Source organism: Oryctolagus cuniculus, chromosome 2 (assembly GCF_051225735.1).
Source record: "Oryctolagus cuniculus isolate XC-2025 breed Fujian yellow rabbit chromosome 2, ASM5122573v1, whole genome shotgun sequence".
In the NCBI taxonomy this organism is placed as follows: Eukaryota; Metazoa; Chordata; class Mammalia; order Lagomorpha; family Leporidae; genus Oryctolagus; species Oryctolagus cuniculus.
This window is the reverse complement of record NC_142868.1, coordinates 118,458,626-118,476,935: the sequence shown is the minus strand read 5'-3', so window position 1 is coordinate 118,476,935 and position 18,310 is coordinate 118,458,626. Positions and strand designations below refer to the sequence as shown.

Below are 18,310 nucleotides of genomic sequence, written 5' to 3'. Positions count from 1 at the left end.
TCGGCGCAGCACACCAGCCTACTGGCCATTTGGGGGGTGAAACAACGGAAGGAAGACCTTTCTCTCTCTCTCTCTCTTACTGTCTAACTCTGCCTGTCAAAAAAAAAAAAAGTTATTTTATATAAAGAAAAAATTAACAAGTTTAGTTCAAATACTGAGTTGGCTAATGACTAGGATGACAAATGACCATAAAAATCTTAGCAAATATAAAGGTTAATAGTGACTATATATAATCCTAACTCTGTTCAATTGCTGGTGTATTAGTTTTTATAACATAAAACAAAAATCACTTATAAAGATTGTTTCAGATTTTTAGTTATTTTGCCCCATGAATCTTCCAGCAAAAAAAGTCTTACTTGGGGTTTCTGCACATATTTTCTGGATGAAATATAAGCAGAATGTTAACTTTGCCACTTTAAAATTTCATGTGAAAGATTATGTTACATCTAACATAATTTTTGTTCCAGAAGTATTTATGTATATCTGAATATACATACATACAAAGATGTTGGAGGAAAAAAGGTTCAACTATCTTGTATTCCACCAACCTAAAGTGAAAGTGACCATCTATTTAATACCTACAATGTACATTACAGCAATCACACCAACAATCTACCAATAGGCAGTGCCTACTGCTACTACACTTGTAGATTCCACTCTTAAAACAAGGTTACTACAATTGCTAACAGAAAACAGCTGGTTAGCATAGAGTTAAGACGCCTGCATCCCACACTGGATGTGCCTGGGTTAGATGTCCAGCTCTAACTCCCAACTCTAGCTTCTCACTAACTTGGACCCTTGGAGGCAACAGTGATGGCTCATAATGTGAACTCCTGCCACATGTGTGAGACCTAGATTGTGTTCTTGGATCCTGGCTCCAGCTGCCACCCATCCCTAGCCACTGCAGGCATTTAAGAAGTCAACAGATGGATAGGGATTCTTTCTCTTTCAAATAATTAAAATTTCTGACAATAAATTATTGCAACTTTAGGGATGACGTTTCTTATTTCTTCAGGTATGCTAGATGTTTATGATGATAATGACTTTAGCTCCTACTTTGGCCAAATAGTTGTATTGGGTTTCAAACTTGACAAACTGCCATTAAAACAAACAAAAAAATATTTTGTGCAATGTATGTATAGTCAAAATATGTAGGTATTTCTTAGGCCAATGGATCATCCCTGTCCATGCTGATTTGCTTATATAAAGCATACATTTTAAACAGAATTGTATATATCCCAAGGAAGTAGAAATCAACCCACAATCTCTCTTCTTATAGAGGTTATAAAGCACTCAACCTCACACACAAACACAAAGATCTAATGTTAGTTTATTGTAAGCACTACCCAGGAGAAAAAAATACCTTGTAAGGCAGATAGATCCAACTGACTGCTGACAGTGTGCATAGATATTAAGCTTAAAGTCTACCAGTTTGCAAACCCTACAGCACTCTTTCATGTGAATAATAAAATACTCTAATATCCTTTTCTCCATGACACACAGACCTGGGTGCTGATTCATTTCAACTAACGTCACAGCTAAAAACCCCCAGACACTCATATTTATCTCCACTTCTATCGATGCTAAGAAATACTTCAAAGATTTTGCCTTGTGTGTGCTTCCTCATTGCCAATGGCTTTGATTAGGACTTCATCAACTGGACTTTCACAGCAACTTGGCTCATCTTTTCTCTCACACTCCATATTCATCCACTAGCAAATCTACTAGTTCTGCCTGCAATCAAATCCAAAGCTAGCCATTTTCACACGCATGTCCTAAAATAGCATCTCCTGTGGCCTGGATTACTACAGCCATTTCTTTTCACCACTCTTTACAAAACTCTATACAATCATCATTACAACTCTCTCACTCCTCTCCCCCTTGTTTGCTCTCTTCTCCAGCCACACTATTCCCATATCTCACTGTTATTGTTTGCTTGCTTTTTCCTACTCCTAACCACAGAGGCTCATTCCTGGCTGCAGGCTTTTTGCACCTCCCATTCCCTTTATCTTTCCCCAGATGTCATGAGACTGGACTGCTCTCTCAGTTGAGGGCTTTGCTTAAATGTTATTCTAAGTGCTTCCCTAAACACCCTATTTAAAACAGAAACATTCTCCCATATCCACAAGACTCCCTATTTTCCTTTCTGCTTTATTATCATCTGATGCATTTTTCAAGCGTGTTTATTTATTCTCTTCCCAGGATAATCTAAGCCCCATTACAGTAAGGATTTTTTTCTGCATTGCTGTGCATGGAACAATACATGTTAAATATTAGGTGTTTACTGTTTAATGAAAATGATTGAATAGCCTGTCTTCCTTCTACTGACCCACCTTTCCAGAGTTCACTTCCTCCTAGCTCTCAAGTTATTATACTAAAAAATGCATCTGATCATTCTCCTGGTTAAATACTTTAATGGCTTCACATCCTTCAGAGCCTTTCCCCCCATGTCCCAAATAGTTGTACAGTCTCTGCACACTAATGCTCTTGTCATAACAGAACCTACTATGTCATTTCATTTCTCCTTGCTTTTCATATAGCTCTGGTTCTACTTAGCCTCATCTTTAGCTATCCTCCAGACCTATCTATTCCCCCCCCCAACCTTTTTTGTTTGTTTTGAAGATTTATTTATTTATCTTAAAGTCAGAGTTCACAAAGAGAGAGGGAGAAACAGAGAGCCAGCGAGGTCTTCCATCCACTGCTTCACTCCCTAAGCGGCCACAAAGGTCAGGGCTGGGCCATCCTCTGTTGCTTTTCTTAGGTCATTAGAAAAGAGCTGGTTGGGAAGTGGAGCAGCTAGGACAAGAACCACTGCCCACATGGAATGCTGGCATGGCAGGGGACAGCATAACCAGCTATGCTACAACATCAGCCCCAAGACCTCTCTATTCTGCAATGCCTCCCTGAAGATTTTCTCTGTACTCTAACACACTCAGTTCATACCCCCACCATAATACTTGGGCTATAACTATGTATCCATTTCCCAACTAGATTCTAAGATCCCACAGAGCAAGTACATGATGCCATGATGCTGCATCTAGATTTGTTTCATCAGTGCTTAATGCTATACTTCGAAAGGAAACACTGAATCTGGGGTGGGGGGGGGGGAGGTAGGGGTTGGGGACAGAATGTCTTCCTAAGAGAGTGCTTTCCAACCTCAAACCTGAACCTGATACATAACTTCAGTTTCACATTTCCTAAAGAAGGACTCTGTATGGTAATTTCAATAATAGTTAAATTGGTGGATTCAGAAATCCAAAATAATAGTCAGGGAGGGCAGCTACTCCACTAAACAAGCTAATTTACAAATCAGATATTGAGTAGAGCATAAAGTATACTCTGATGTGAAAAAAGGCATCTATAATTCTTTTAACTGACTTTTTAAAGAGAGAAGGGAAACTGGTGACAATCTAGTTCAACTACCTCATTTCATGAAGAAAAAAAAATCATTAAAAAGAGTATTAACCAAGTTAGAAGACAGACCAGAATCAAAATGGAAGGTTCTCTCAAACATAACACATTACAATTCCAACCTATACAAGAATTAAAGGCCAGAAATCACTCAGTAACTTCCCTGTGCCAAACGTAAATAGTGACAAAATATGGCAAGTAGTAGTTTGTATACTAGGTCCTTATCTGGGCTGTGATTGTGAGAGCTCAAACAAATCACTGAACATTGTAATACTACCATGATGACCTACCACATGGGATTAATTCAACAATCAAAGGAAAGTCTTGTCATAAAGAAAGTACAATCATCTCTATTCTAGTCACTTCAGAATCTCCAGTACAATCTTTTGGCAAGATTTCAATTGATATAGGGAGCTATGGAGGGCCATAAACCACCATAATTCTGACTATTTGGAATTTTACTGTTGTTTATATGACAAAGGAAAGGAGGGAAGGAAGGCATTGAGGATGTTTATAATAGGCAAAGAATTATCTCCTTGCAAAGGAAAGTATTAGCCATACCTCCTCATCAGTTAAACTCTAAGGATCATAAGCTTACATTAATTCATATTAAAAGCATCTTTTGCCCCAGTGCAGGCCTTGTAAAACTTATCAGTAGCCCATTTCAGAAAATTCTTTAGTAGTTACTTGGGTTGCATTTATCTTTTCCTTCTCTACTGCAGAACGTGTCCAAAGCAGGGGCTCATAGTATTTAGCCTTCAAGAGTTGTTTGCAAATTGCTTTAATTGGGTTTAACTGGGTTAACATCCAACTGAAATATAAAGCTAGCTTGCTCGAGCTGCGCCTGAGAGGAATTCAGTATTCCTGGGAAGCATTCAAAACTGTTTAAACACAGGCCGAGGTTCAGCCTACAACAACGACACCATTACTTTTTTCCAAAGCGCCCCAGAGATGGTTGAGAACCACCGATCTTGGGGAAGTTGAAATTTTCCCTTGGAATCCTTTTAGCAATAACATAAGTAGCAACAAGGCTGGAGCTAGAACCATTTCTCCTGACTATTTAGATAGTTCAGGTTTTCTGGGGTTTGTTTTCACGTGGGACGACTAAAAAAAAAAAATAGTATGAGAAACAATCTATTTGCCTCAGAATACTGCCACTTAACTGAATTAAAATATAGCTGAAGAAAATATTGTGTACTAATCTGAAACAAAATAGGCTAAAATCACACTAATCTTGACCACTAATCTTCAGTTCCTACTAAGCTGTTAATATTTCACAAAGAATTCTTCAAAGTTTTCAACATTTAAACCAGTATTTTAAAATTTCAAGTCATTTTTAAATTCCTTACTAGAAAACTTATATTGATTTTTGAATCTGGTGACATGGTTGCTTCATTATGTAGAATACATAATTCTAAATCTTAAAGGTACTCTACTCTGCACTAACAGATAACGGATTTCCTTTCACATAAAAGAACAAATTTTAGTCTGTTTTAGCAAAACCCCATCACTGGTTTGCCCACAGATATTCAGAGTGGAAAACTTCTCAAAGTACTAGTGAATTCATTTCATGCATTCTTTTAATGGGGAAGATTAAAAAAAATAGTGAGGTGCAAAGTTCATGCACCTATATTTTTAAGAGTGCATTTTCTTTTCTAAAAACGACTACACCTTTGACTTGTCTTCTAGGAATCTGCTTTTATTATTACCGTACCAAAACTGTTGCAAAATCACTTTTATCTCTCTCAAGATTATCAAACAGATATTTCAAATTCCAGTGATGTCTGTGATTTTTGTTTCTGGGTTTAAAAACAAAACAAAAATAGAAAAGTGTTTAGAATGCGTTACCAAAAGCTGAACAAGTTACTCCACAGGTAAAACTTCAGCAACCTGTATATGACTTAGAGCACAATGCATACTTTTGATTACTTCTATTAACAATGAAGCTAATTACGAGGTTCTACATTTTCAAACTGTTATTCTACGCAAAAATAAAACGCAATGGATTTTGTGCCGGTAATTTTAATGAATGAAAGCCCCTCCCTCTCCGTGATTAAGATGACTACGGACGTAAACTTACAATCTAACCGAAGCTTAAGTCTCCTAAAAGCGCATACTTTATAACTGTCCACCGAACTGCTAAATGGAACCAAGAACCTGCCTCTTCGGCCACAGCCAGAGATTAAAAAAAAAAAATTTTTTTTCACCAGAATCTGTTACATCTTCAAGCGATACACAGTATCTAGAAAATCGGGCCAGCTGGAGTAACCCTCAGCGTTCCCACTTTCGGAGCAGGCTGCGCTACATACACCGAGGTCTGCACATCCCAAGTAGTCTCCGTGTTAACACGTTTAACTTGCCATTCCCAATCCCAAGGGCGAGACCGCAGACGACAACGGCCCTCGGGGTAGGGGGTAGGGGGTTGGGGGGGGAGACTCCAAACTTTCCTTAAACCCAAACGTGTTTGTTTTCAGAGGCGTGCTCGGGTGGGAGTCAAACAGCACCACGCCACTCCGAGTGGGCGTCCTGGGCTGCTCCTGCTGGGCCGTCGTCGGCAGCGGCCCCCGGGGCCGGGGAGACGGAGGGAGCGCGGCAGAGCCGCGCGCCGCACCCCCAGCCGCCCCGGGCGGGGGGCTCGCGCGTGCCCGGCCGGGGCGGGGCGGCGCCGGCGACCCCGGACCTGCCCGCGGCCGCGAGCCTGAGGTTCACACGAGGGCGCGCGTCATGGAACTGACGGAGCCACACAGAGACGTCCAAGTCATGCAGGAGGCGCCCGGCCCGGCCCGCCCCCGCCGCCCGACCCTCCTCTCCTCCGACAGAAAGACAGACAAGGGTTCCCGACCTGTCGTGCCCTGCATGTTCACAGTCTGTCATGTTTGGTCAAGAACGGGGGGGGCTGGAGGGCAGGTCTGCGAAGCCGGCGGCGGCGGGGCGCGGGGCGGACCCCCTGCGCCGCCTGCGGGCACCTGCTCCCGGCCGCCGCCGACAGGTGACGAAGTGGTAAAAACTCACGGTTACTAGTGAGCGACACAGACACAGACTTTCCAGTCTATTAACAACCACGCCAGAGAGATGGGGCTCTAACTGCACACACTGGGCAACGGCCCCGCGCTGCCGGCGCTGCCGCTCTAGTCTCTATTCGCCGCCGGTGGCTGAGGCGTGGGAGCGGGCGGGCGGGCGGCGTGCGGCGACGCGGGGATTTGGACAGTGGCCGTAACGGTGATTTCTCCTCACCAACATGGCGGCACCCGAGATAGGCGGCTCGAAAAGATGGCGCCGGCCGCAACACCTTGCCCGGGACTAAAGGGCAGGAGAGATTCCTCCGCGAGCCGCGGCCCTTGCCCAGCCCGCCGGGGCCGAGCGCGCGGGCCATTGGAGGAGACGGCGCGTCAATCACCTCCAGGGGCGGGCCTCTGCCCGTCTCTGCGCGCCGGCGGAGGCAGCAGCCTGGCGGCGAGGCCGAGCGCAGAGAGACGCGGCCGGGTGGCTCCCGCTGTAGCTCCGGGCGGGGGAGGCGGCCCGTGGGACCCGCGAGGTCCCCCGGTCCACCCGCGCCTTGGGCCCGGCCGGTGTGAGGCCGCGGCTTGCCTGCGAGACACTGGCCGCCCAAGGGCTGAGGAGTTGCAGACGCAACGAATTAAAGAGTCAGCGAGCCGTTAGCCGATGTGGGCAGGGATGGGGTGATAAATAACCGGCGCCTTTGTTGGTGAAACAAGGGGGAAATGTACTTTTCTCCTTCAAAGATGTAGCGATGAGCTCGTTTTGTAATGTTTAGTGCTCAGAATCGCGTCTTGAGGACCATGGCTCGGCCGTGCAGTATTTCTGATACGTGGCAGTAAATTTATGCACCTGACACTTTCTTGGTAATCAGATTAAAATAGATGTAAAAAATAATTATGTAAACGTTAATTCTTATATCGACATGTAAAATGCATGCGAAGGTCTTATAAATAAGAACTAGGCGTTACATTACTCCAAACGAATGTGGCCATTAGAATGTTTAAATGACAAGCCAATGTTTTGGCCTACTTAATATGGTGGATGACTTCATTGTGAAGGAAAGTTACTTGATTTCTATAAAAATGATGGACTTAATGGTTAATCCTCCCACCCAACTACCCGACTTCCATTGTGTCCTGAACAATGCATTTTGGAGATGCGTAAATGGAGTGCATTTAGAAGTAGCTGCAGTAAATGGATTATTTTGAAGTTAAAAGCTTTGTGTTTATACGTTAAAAGGAGAAAAATCTCTTTTTTAAGTTGAATGCACCCATTGAGAGGATAGATAATTCCAAAGACAGCGGCCATGATACCTTAATAGGGAAATTTCAAAAAGCAGATGGTTTGGAGGGAACAGTATTAGCATCTGGAATTATGTTAGAATGTCGGGGCTTTGTTATACCTATTTTACTGAATCTAGGGCTTACCTTGGCTAATTTGGATAGTTGATTAGTGTGAAGTTATCCAAAGGCATTTAAGACACCGTTTCTGTTTTTTCCTGCACTTCTGTTTTCCAGTCTCCTAGACCTAGAGGCCTGTCTCTGGTTTGTTACTGGGTGTGCAACAAGGCAATTCTTTCTGGATGAAAAGCCTGCTTTTGTAACCCTTGGTACACTCTGCTTAGGATGTTTGATGCTAAAGTATGGCATCAGGCCCAGTCTGTTTCCTTTGGTAACAGAAAGGGAAGAGTGGGTGGGTGGGTGGCTGAAATACAGGGGTAAGAGTGCTCGGATAGATTTAGGTTATAAATGTGTTTAAATCTGTTACACAGAATGCGGCCTTTTTTTTTTTTTTTTTTTTTTTTTTTTTTTTTTTTTTTTTTTTTTTTTTTTTTGGATAAAGAAAGCCAACATTTCTCCCTTTGTCTTTAACTGGCTCAGTTAAGGAAAGGACCGTATCCATCACAGAGAGTAATAGATTCTACCTAACAATGACCAGGAACCAAGAGAGAGATAAAAACTTTCACCCCATAATGAATCTGCCCAAACCTCCACGGTAAGAGACAACCAAACTCTGGCAAGGTTTATAGCAGCAGGAGGCTATGTCCCTAGGATGATCCCAGCCTCCCATCAAAATGCTGGCCTAAGAAGACACAGCACTGTAGTAAAATTTACCAACGGCACTGTAGGCCCCTGATCTCTCCTTGTTAGAGCCTTTGCTAAATTGAGAATCCTTTCTCTGTCCCTTTGAGATGAGACTGTATCTCGTACAACTCTGGAATGTAATCAGGAATGATATTAAAAACCATTAATATAAATGAATAAGGATTTTTTTTTTTTTTTTGACAGGCAGAGTGGATAGTGAGAGAGAGAGACAGAGAGAAAGGTCTTCCTTTTTGCCGTTGGTTCACCCTCCAATGGCCACCGCAGCTGGCGCGCTGCGGCCGGCGCACCGCGCTGATCCGAAGCCAGGAGCCAGGTACTTATCCTGGTCTCCCATGGGGTGCAGAGCCCAAGTACTTGGGCCATCCTACACTGCACTCCCGGGCCACAACAGAGAGCTGGCCTGGAAGAGGGGCAACCAGGACAGAATCCGGCGCCCCAACCGGGACTGGAACCCGGTGTGCCGGCGCCGCAAGGCGGAGGATTAGCCTAGTGAGCCGAGGCGCCGGCCCAGGATTTCTTAATATGACTTCTTTTAAAAAAGTTTTTTGGGTTCATGAAATAAGGCTAATTTTATTTGCTTTGTTCTAAATCTTAAAAATTTGGTAGATATTATTCATTACTGTTTTGTTTATATTTTTGTATTTAAATTCATAAAATAGATCTGTCATTTTCTTTTACTATTTTAACTATATTATCAAGGTTATGCTGGCTTTGTAGAATGAGGTGGGAGTATTCCCCTATTTTTGATCATCTGAAAGAGTCTGTGTAAAGCTAGAGTGTTCTGTTCTTTGAAAGTTTAGAACAATTTGTCTGTAAAGCTGAACATGACATCTTCTTTGTAGAAAGATTTTTCCAAGTCATTGCTTCAGTTTCTTTTACTCTTTATAGGACTATTCAAGTGTTTTATTTTTTCCTGAGTCAGTTCTTGGGATGATACATTTTCTATGGGTTTATACATTTTAGCAAGATTTTCTAAGAATTTACTCGTCGTCTAGGATATCAAATATACTTGTTAATAGTATTCGGTTATTAGCCTCTTATTGCTATGTCCTTTCAGCCAAGACTATTGCTTGCAAGTTTTCTAGTTTCTGTATCTTTGCATGATAAAACAGTCAAGCAAAGTAATTTAAAACCTTTTATTATGATGATGTTGGATTTACTGATTCCTTCTTTAGTTGTATCTCATTTTTGCTTTTATAGTATAAGGATAGTTTACTAGGTGCATTAATGACTTAGTAAAGTTTTGTTTTCTTTGTGAGCTATTTACTAACTTTCTCCATTTCTAATGCTGTTTGTCATAAAGTCTTTTTAAAAATATTTTTAAATATACATATAGCTACAAAAGCTTTTTTTTTTCTGTTTTCTCAACCTCAGCATTACAAAAGCTCGAGATTCCATACTACCCTGGTTTTAGTCTGTAGGGCACTTGCACTAAGTGTGGGTTACTGTTTGTACAAGGCTTCCGTGGGAGAAGAGCATAATCAGAACCATTTCTCTTTCATTTTTCTCCTTCCACGTCCTTCCCAATCTGCTACTTATCTCACACACAAGACACTAACTGCTGTAGTTTGTGTCCCCGAGAATTCATGTGTTAGAAATTTCATCCCCAAATTAACACTGTTGAGAGCTAGGGCCCAATGGGAAATGTTTGGGTCATGAGGGCTCTTCCTTTGTGAATTTATTAATGCCCCTAGGAGAAGGGCTATGGCAGCGGGTTCTTTCTCTTTTGCTCCTCACCGTGTGAGGATACAGGGTTTGTCCTTCTGTCCCTTCCATCTTCTGCCCTGTAATGATCCGGCAAGAAGACCCTCATCAGATTTGATGTTGGTGTCTTGATTTGGGAGTTCTCCCTCTAGAACTATGAGGAAATAAATGTCTGTTCTTTACTTATGGCCTAGTCTGTTATAGCTGCACAAAATGGGCTAACTCCAACCCATACATAGACCTTAGTTCAAAATATCACCCAGTCCTAGAAAATTCTCTCTGCCCCTTCCCATTCAATGCTCATCTCCACTCCAAAGACAGCCACTCCTGTGAGTTTTTCTATTCTAAATCAGGTCTGCCTCCTTCATAGCATCACTGTTATGATTCATGGATTGAAAATGCGCTGTGTCATATTAGGCTTCTTTCATTCAATGGAGTAACTTTCTCCTAAAAATTCCCTTTTTAATTTTTATATTTCTTGCCTTGTTCAGAATCTTAGTGAGAAAACACTCAGTTGTGTCAAGTATATTAGCTGTGGGGTTTAAGATGCTGCTATGGTTTGGGTTTCAGTTTGGCTATTAGGGGCCCACCAAAGCCCTGTGTGTTAAAGGCTTGATCCTCAAGGTGGTACAATTGGAAGGCAGTGAAATGTTTAGGAAGTGGGGTCTGGTTAGAGGTCCCAAGGTCATTGGGGGCATGTCTTTGCAAGGTAATTCTTGCAAGAGAAAGTTGCAAAAGCCTGAGCTGGGTCCAGCTGCTGTCTTTGCCTCGGGGCTCACCATGCGGTCCTTCCTCTGCACGTATGCCCACCACCCTCCATCCTTACCAGGTGCCAGACCAGTGGGGCTACCTGATCTTGGACTCGATCCCCAGAGCTGTGAACAACTAAATAAACCCTTTATCTTTAAAAGTGAGGCTGCCCCGGCGAATTTTGTTACAGTGATGAACAGCGAATACAGATGCCCTCTATCAGCTTAAGAAAATTCTCTTCTATTTATAGTTTGCTGAAAGATGTTATCCCAAATCCATTTTAGATAATTGTAAAATAATTTTGTGTTAATTGATGCATTCATTTTATTTGACTCATAGTGTGTTGAATTAACATTGACTTTGAAATATGAGCCATCCTTATAATCCTGAGATAAACTTCACTTGGTTATTATATATTATTCTTTTGTATTGCTGAATTTGCTGTCTAACGTTTTCTTGAAGATTTGAAAATCTGCGTTCAAAGGAGGATATTGGTGTGTAGTTTTCTTTTATTGCCTGACTGTACTTTTGCAACTGGGTTGATGTTAGCCTCATAGAATAATTTGGAGGCCTGGCATTGCTGCATAGCAGGTTAAGCCACCACCTGCAGTGCCAGCATTCTGTATAGGCACTGGTTTGAGTCCTGGTTGCTCCACTTCTGTTCCAGCTCCCTGCTAATGTGCCTGGGAAAGCAATGCAAGATGACCCAAGTCCTTGGGCTCCTGGATCCACATGAGACCCAGATGGAGCTCCTGGCTGTTGGCTTCAGCCTGGACCAGCCCCGGCCATTGCGGCCATCTGGGGAGTGAACCAGCAAATGGAAGGTCTCTCTCTGTCTCTCCCTCTCTCTGTAACTCTGCCTTTCAAATATAAAAAAAAAAAAAATCTTTAAAATTAAATAATTTGGGAAGTGTTCCATCCTTTTCTGCTTCCTCTATGAGACCATGTAAATTTAATATTTCTTCCTTAAATTTTCAGTATAACTACCCAGAAAAAGCATCCTGGCCTTGAGACTTCTTATTTAAATTTTTTTTGGTTCAAATTTCTAGTTATTTTCATTTTATTTGAGAGAGAGTGAGAGCGAGAGAGTGAGAGAAAGAGAGAGAATATCTTCTATCTACTGGTTACTCCCAAAATGACTGTAAAAGCCAGAGCTGGGCCAGGCCAAAACCAGGAGCCTGAACCTAATCCGGGTCTCCCATGTAGGTGTCAGGGTCCCAACTACATGAATAAATTTGCAGGAAGCTGGATCAGAAGTGGAGTCAGGACTCGAACCAGGCGCTACAGACGCTCTCTGGGCATCCCAAGCTGCTCCACGTGAAGACTTGTAAGGTAGGAGTTTAGTTTCCTCAGTTGTTCTGTTATGATGATAGGTGCCATCTTAGATGAATTTTCACACTTTGTAGTTGAGAGGAACTTAGCCACTTAATCTAAGTTGTCAAATTTATGTGCAGTGATTTTCATAATTCTGACTTACTGTCCTTTTCATTATATGTGGAGTCTGCACTAGAATCCTTTCATTTCCAATTGGGCATTTATATTTTCTCCCCTTCTTAACTTTTATGTTTTGCTAGAGATTTATCCATTTCATTATCTTCTCAAATAATTAGCTTTTGGTTTGATTGATTTCCTGTATTTTTCTGCTCTTACCTGTCATTTATTTTTATTTATTTTCTAATTTCTTGTGTTATTGATTTGAGGTCTTTCTTCTTTTCAGATATAAGTATTGAGAGCTCTAAGATTCCTGCAAATACAGTTTTAATAGTAGCCCACAAACTTGGCATTTTCATTTTTATTGAGTTCAAAATGTTTTCTTGTTTATCTCTTGAATTGTTTGACCCATGGATTATTTAGAATGTATTTAATTTCCAAGTATTTGGAGATTTTTCCATTATATATTGTTGATTTCTTATTTAATTCCTTTATAGAGAACATACTTTATATTATTTCAGTTATATTATATCTGTTACGGTTTATTACACAGAATACGGTTTATCTTGGTGAGTGTTCCATTTGCTTTGCTCTGTGCACATGTATTTAAGATTATGACATTGTGATGGATTTATCTTATGACTATGTAATATCCATTTTTGTCTCTGCTGATTTTTTACTTTGAAGCCTAATTGGTATAATGTGATCACTCCATATTTCTTAGGGTTAGCATTTGTATAGTATAACATTTACTTTTTTTTTAAAGATTTATTTTATTTATTTGAGAGGTAGAGTTACAGACATAGAGAGGGAAATACAGAAGGAAGGATCTTCCATCTGCTGGTTCACTCCTCAAATGGCCACAATAACTGGAGCTGAGCCGATCTGAAGCCAGGAGCCAGGAGCTTCTTCTGGGTCTCCCATGCAGGTGCAGGGGCCCAAGCACTTCCACTGCTTTTACAGGCCATAGCAGAGAGCCAGATCGGAAGAGGAGCAGCCGAGACAGGAATCAGTGCCCATAATGGGATGCCAGCCTCGCAGGTAGAAGCTTATCCTGCTATACTTCAGCACCAGCCCCTACTTTTAATTTGCCCATGTCATTATATATATATATATATATATATATATATTTGTTGTTGTTGTTGTTGTTGTTGTTATTTGACAGGCAGAGTTAGACAGTGAGAGAGAGAGAGAGAGAGAGACAGAGAGAAAGGTCTTCTTTCCATTGCTTCACCCCCCAAATGGCCGCCACGGCTGGCGCTGCACTGATCTGAAACCAGGAGCCAGGTGCTTCCTCCCAGTCTCCCATGCAGGTGCAGGGGCCCAAGCACTTGGGCCATCCTCCACTACCCTCCTGGGCCACAGCAGAGAGCTGGACTGGACGAGGAGCAACCCGGTACCCACATGGCATGCTGGCACCGCAGGCGGAGGATTAACCAAGTGAGCCACGATGCCGGCCCCCATGTCATTATATTTAAAGGGACTTCCTTGTGGAGGGCAAATAGCTTGATCATGTTTATCCTTCTGATGATCTTTTTGTTTTGCTTGGTACATTCAGCCTATTTACATTCAGTGTGTAACTGCTGCTAAGCATGGCTTCCTGTCATCTCAAAAATGTTTTCAATTCATTCTTTTTTAATCTTCTATCTCTCATTTTTGCTTTAACATTTTGAGATTTCATTTTAATTTATTCATTGTATTTTGGAATATATCTTTTTATTTGTTTTCTTAGAGGATTCTCAGGAATTATATAAACTGAACTTACTACAGTGAATTAGTATCAGTAGATTGCTACTTCCTATGTCTGTTAGAACCTTACCACCAGTTTGGTCTTACTATCTTCCTTGATGTATGTTATCATTGTTTCATGTGTTATGTCTATACATATTGAAAACCCCATCAACAAATGATGGGTGTTAGTTTTTGCTTTTAACCATCAAACATATTGTAAGGAACTCACAAGAAGTGTTTATTATTATATTTACTCAGATATTTCATATATTTGCCGTTTCTGTTCCTCCTAGCTAAAGAACTTCCTTTAGCATTTCATCATGATGCAGCTGTCCCAGGTTCAACAAAAACCATGCTAACACTTCCCTCCAGAAAGGATGGAAAGTCCCTTTTCTACTTTTATATGATCTTTATTCTTTTTTTAAAAAAGATATTTATTTATTTTATTTGAAAGTCAGAGTTAGACAGAGAGAGGAGGAGAGGCAGAGAGAGAAAGAAAACTTCTATCCGATGGTTCACTCTCCAGTTGGCCACAACAGCTGGAGCTATGCGGATCACAAGCCAGGAGGCAGGAGCCTCCTCGGTGTCTCCCACACTGGTGCAGGGGCCCAAGGACTTGGGCCATCCTCCACTGCCTTCCTAGGGCATAGCAGAAAGCTGGATGGGAAGTGGAACAACCAGGACTAGAACCGACACACATATGGGATGCTGGTGCCTCAGGCCAGGGCTTTAACCCACTGTGCCACAGTGCCGGCCCCATATGATGCTTATCCTTCTAATTCTTTTAGCTTAGTCACACGACTGCTTTCATACCCTAAAATAATGAGATATAAAGTTTACTATTACACATCTCATGTTAGATGCAAGGGCCATATGAGAAAGATTTTAAATATATATGCATATATATACATAAATTTGTATGTATATACACATATATACATATATACATATATGTATATATACATGTATACATACATATATACATATTTGTATATCATATATGTGATATATATGTATATATGTATATATACATATCCTCACATACATACATGTATACAAATATATATCAAATAAAGCATGAAATATTCATAGCTATTCCAGTCAGTTCTGCTACTGGTCCTTGTGTTTTTTGGTATTCATATCCCAACTTTCTGCCTCTGCCTTTGGCATATTCCCTCCCCTGTAGCTGGCCTAGGCTCCTTGCTTGCTGTGTAACCCAAATCTTGATTCCAGACAGGTTTGGGCCACCAGTAGTGCTGCCTGTGATGGCTGACTTTTCTGTTTTCATCAATAGGACTTCTGTTGTTTAGCCCTTCCCTCTCTCCCCTTTTCTAGACATATTTTCCTTCAGCTTCACTGCATAGTCAGGATAACTTGATAGGATTAGTCACCACTGCCACCACCATAAGTCTCTTCTTTATCTATAGGTGTAGTGGCCTGAGAAGCCCTAAATGGTCAGATGGCTGTTTCAGTTTCTGATTTAATGGAACCATTGTCGTTCTCTTGATGGAAGCGTTCCTACTTTTGGAACGGATAACTACACCAGTGATTCTCAACTAGGGACGATTTTGTCCCCTAAAGGACGTTTGGCAATGTCTAGCGACATTTTTGGTTGTCACAGCTGGGGAGCAGATGACATCTAGTGGTAGAAATTAGAAATGCTGCTAAACATCCAACACTGCCCAAATCTGTCTCCTGTAACAAAGAATTAGGCAGCCCCAAACGGTAATACTGATGTTGAAAAACCCTGCCCTAGATCAGCAGAGCCCAGAGTTTTAGGGATGGGAAGCAAAATACTTCGTCTAATACATCAATATGATGGTACAGAGAGGCTCTGCTCATTTCATGCCTTGTTTCCCAAAACCCCTGACCCTGGCTATGGGGAAATATGTTGGTGAATGTTGACTTGTAGTGTATGCCCATGAGGTACTAGACCTAGATAATTCTGTTACTATGTCCTCAAGAAAGAAGTCATTCTACCATGGTATCATGCCATGTTATTGTGGCAAAATAAAAATGACGTGATTTCAGCCATTTTTAAGTGTACAGTTCAGGGGCAACAGTTACAGCCACACTGATGTACAATCATCACCATCATTACCAAACCTTTCCATTATCTAAAACAGAAGCTTAATGTAACCTTTCCATTTCCCCTCCCCTCAGTCCCTGGTAACCTCTAATTTACTCTTTCTCTCTATGAAGATGCTTATTCTAAATATTTACTGTGAATGAAATCACACAATATTTGTCACTCTGAGTCTGGATTATTTTAATTATATGATTCTCAAAGTTCACCCATGGCATGTCATGTATTTATTCTTTTTAAAATATTTATTTTCATCTGGTTGAATGGGTGACAGAGAGGGAACGAGAAGAGGGGAGTGCCTGCAGTGCCGGCATTCTGATATGGGTTCCGGTTCGAGTCCCAGTTGCTCCACTTCCAATCCAGCTGCTCCATTTCCGATCCAGCTCTCTGTTATAGCCTTGGAAAGCAGTAGAAGATGGCCCAAGTGCTTGGGCCCCTGCATCTGCGTGGGAGACCTGGAGGAAGCTTCTGGCTCCTGGTTTCAGATCAGTGCAGCTCCAGCCGTTGTGGCCATCTAGGGAGTGAATCATCAGATGGAAGACTGCTTGCTCGCTCTCTCTGCCTCTGCCTCTCTGTAACTCTTTCAAATAAATAAATAAATAAATCTTTTTTTTAATTAAAGATTTATTTATTTCAAAGTCAGAGTTACACAGAGAGAGCAGGAGAGACAGAGAGAGAGAGAGGTCTTCCATCTGCTGGTTCACTCTCCAACTGTCTGTAATAGCCAGGGCTGGGCCAAGAGCCCGGAACCCAGTCAGAATTCGCATACGGGTGGCAGGGAGACAACTGTTGCCTCCTGGGGCACACATTAACAGTATCTGAAGTGGAGAAGCTGCGCCTTGAAACAGGCACTCCAATATCAATATCATCAATATCCATATAGTATGCAGGAATCTCAAGAGGTGACTTTAACCTCTGTGCCAACAGTGCACCTGAGTTCCTCCCAATTTCTGTTTTCAGTTTTTTAGAGTACATATTTTTTTAAAAAAGATTTATTTATGTGCAAGGCAGAATTACAGAGGGATAGGGAGAGGGGCACATTTCATCAGTTTCACTCCCTGAATGGCCCCAAACCCAGATGGTCCCAATGGCCAGGCTAAAGCCAAGGGCCTGGAGCTTCATTAGGGTCTCCCGCCTGGGTGAAGAGGCCCAAGCACTTGGACCAACTTCAGGTGTTTTTGCAGCCACATTAGCAGGAAGCTGGATTGGAAGTGGAGCGGCTGCGACTCAAACAGCGCCTGTATGGGATGCCAGCTTAACCTGCTGCGCCACAACACTGGCCCCTAGAGGGTATACTTAAGAGCAGAACTGCCAGGCCGTGTAATCATTCTATGGTTACGGTAGCCACTTAAAGAGATCATCACCTAACTCCATCTATATAGCAAACCATCCCAAGACTTTGTGGTTTAAAACAATGATTTCCTGTTTTCCAAATGTGTGCTCTATTTTCCTGACTTCATCTAATTCTCTCTAGTCTCAGTGGGCTGCACAGACTCTAAAAGTTACCTAACTTGTTTCTTCACTCCTGCTTCTATCTACATTTAAAAATGTAGAGGGCAATAGTACATACAGTACCAAGCTACAGCTGAAGCTAGAAGCAATTATTTCTTTTCCAAAAAAAGATTTATTTATCTGAAAGGCAGAGTTAGAAAGAAGCAGAGAAGAGAGAGGTCTTTCATCTGCTGGTTCACTCCCCAAATGGCCACAACAGCCAGGGCTGCACCAGAGAAGCCAGGAGCCAGGAGCTTCTTCCAGGTCACCCAGGTGGGTGTAGGGGCCCAAGCACCTGGGCCATCTTCTGCCTTCCCAGGCGCATTAGTAGGATCTGAAGTGGAGCAGCCGGGACTCAAAAGGCCATTCCTGCTGCAGGGGGAGCTTAACGCCCTGCGCCGCAGCCAGCCCCTGAAATGGCTTAAATAAAAGTGAGCTATTTGCAACCCTCGCTTAGAAACACTATGATCTCTACTGAGGAGTTTTCGCCAAAGTGAAAGAAAAGAGAAGCCTAAGGAGTTAAGTTACAAAATTCCATTAAATATCTGACATGATAAAAAAAAAAAAAAAAAAAAAAAAAAAACACGGAAAGCACCACCAT

At 41.9% G+C, this 18,310-nt stretch overlaps 1 protein-coding gene across 2 annotated transcripts in view; it reads right to left on the bottom strand.

Annotated features, from left to right (window-relative positions):
- Positions 1–6,713, bottom strand: part of ZC3H6 (zinc finger CCCH-type containing 6) — a 61,712-nt gene extending 54,999 nt beyond the window's left edge. Inside the window, exon 1 of one of the 2 annotated variants that reach the window (XM_070068806.1) lies at positions 6,254–6,713. In XM_070068806.1, coding sequence (XP_069924907.1) covers positions 6,254–6,285 — 32 coding nt within the window. In that variant the 5' untranslated portion in view covers positions 6,286–6,713. The remainder of the gene's footprint in view (positions 1–6,253) is intronic. The other variant, XM_070068807.2, reaches the window with a different exon arrangement.
- Positions 6,714–18,310: the final 11,597 nt, after the last annotated feature.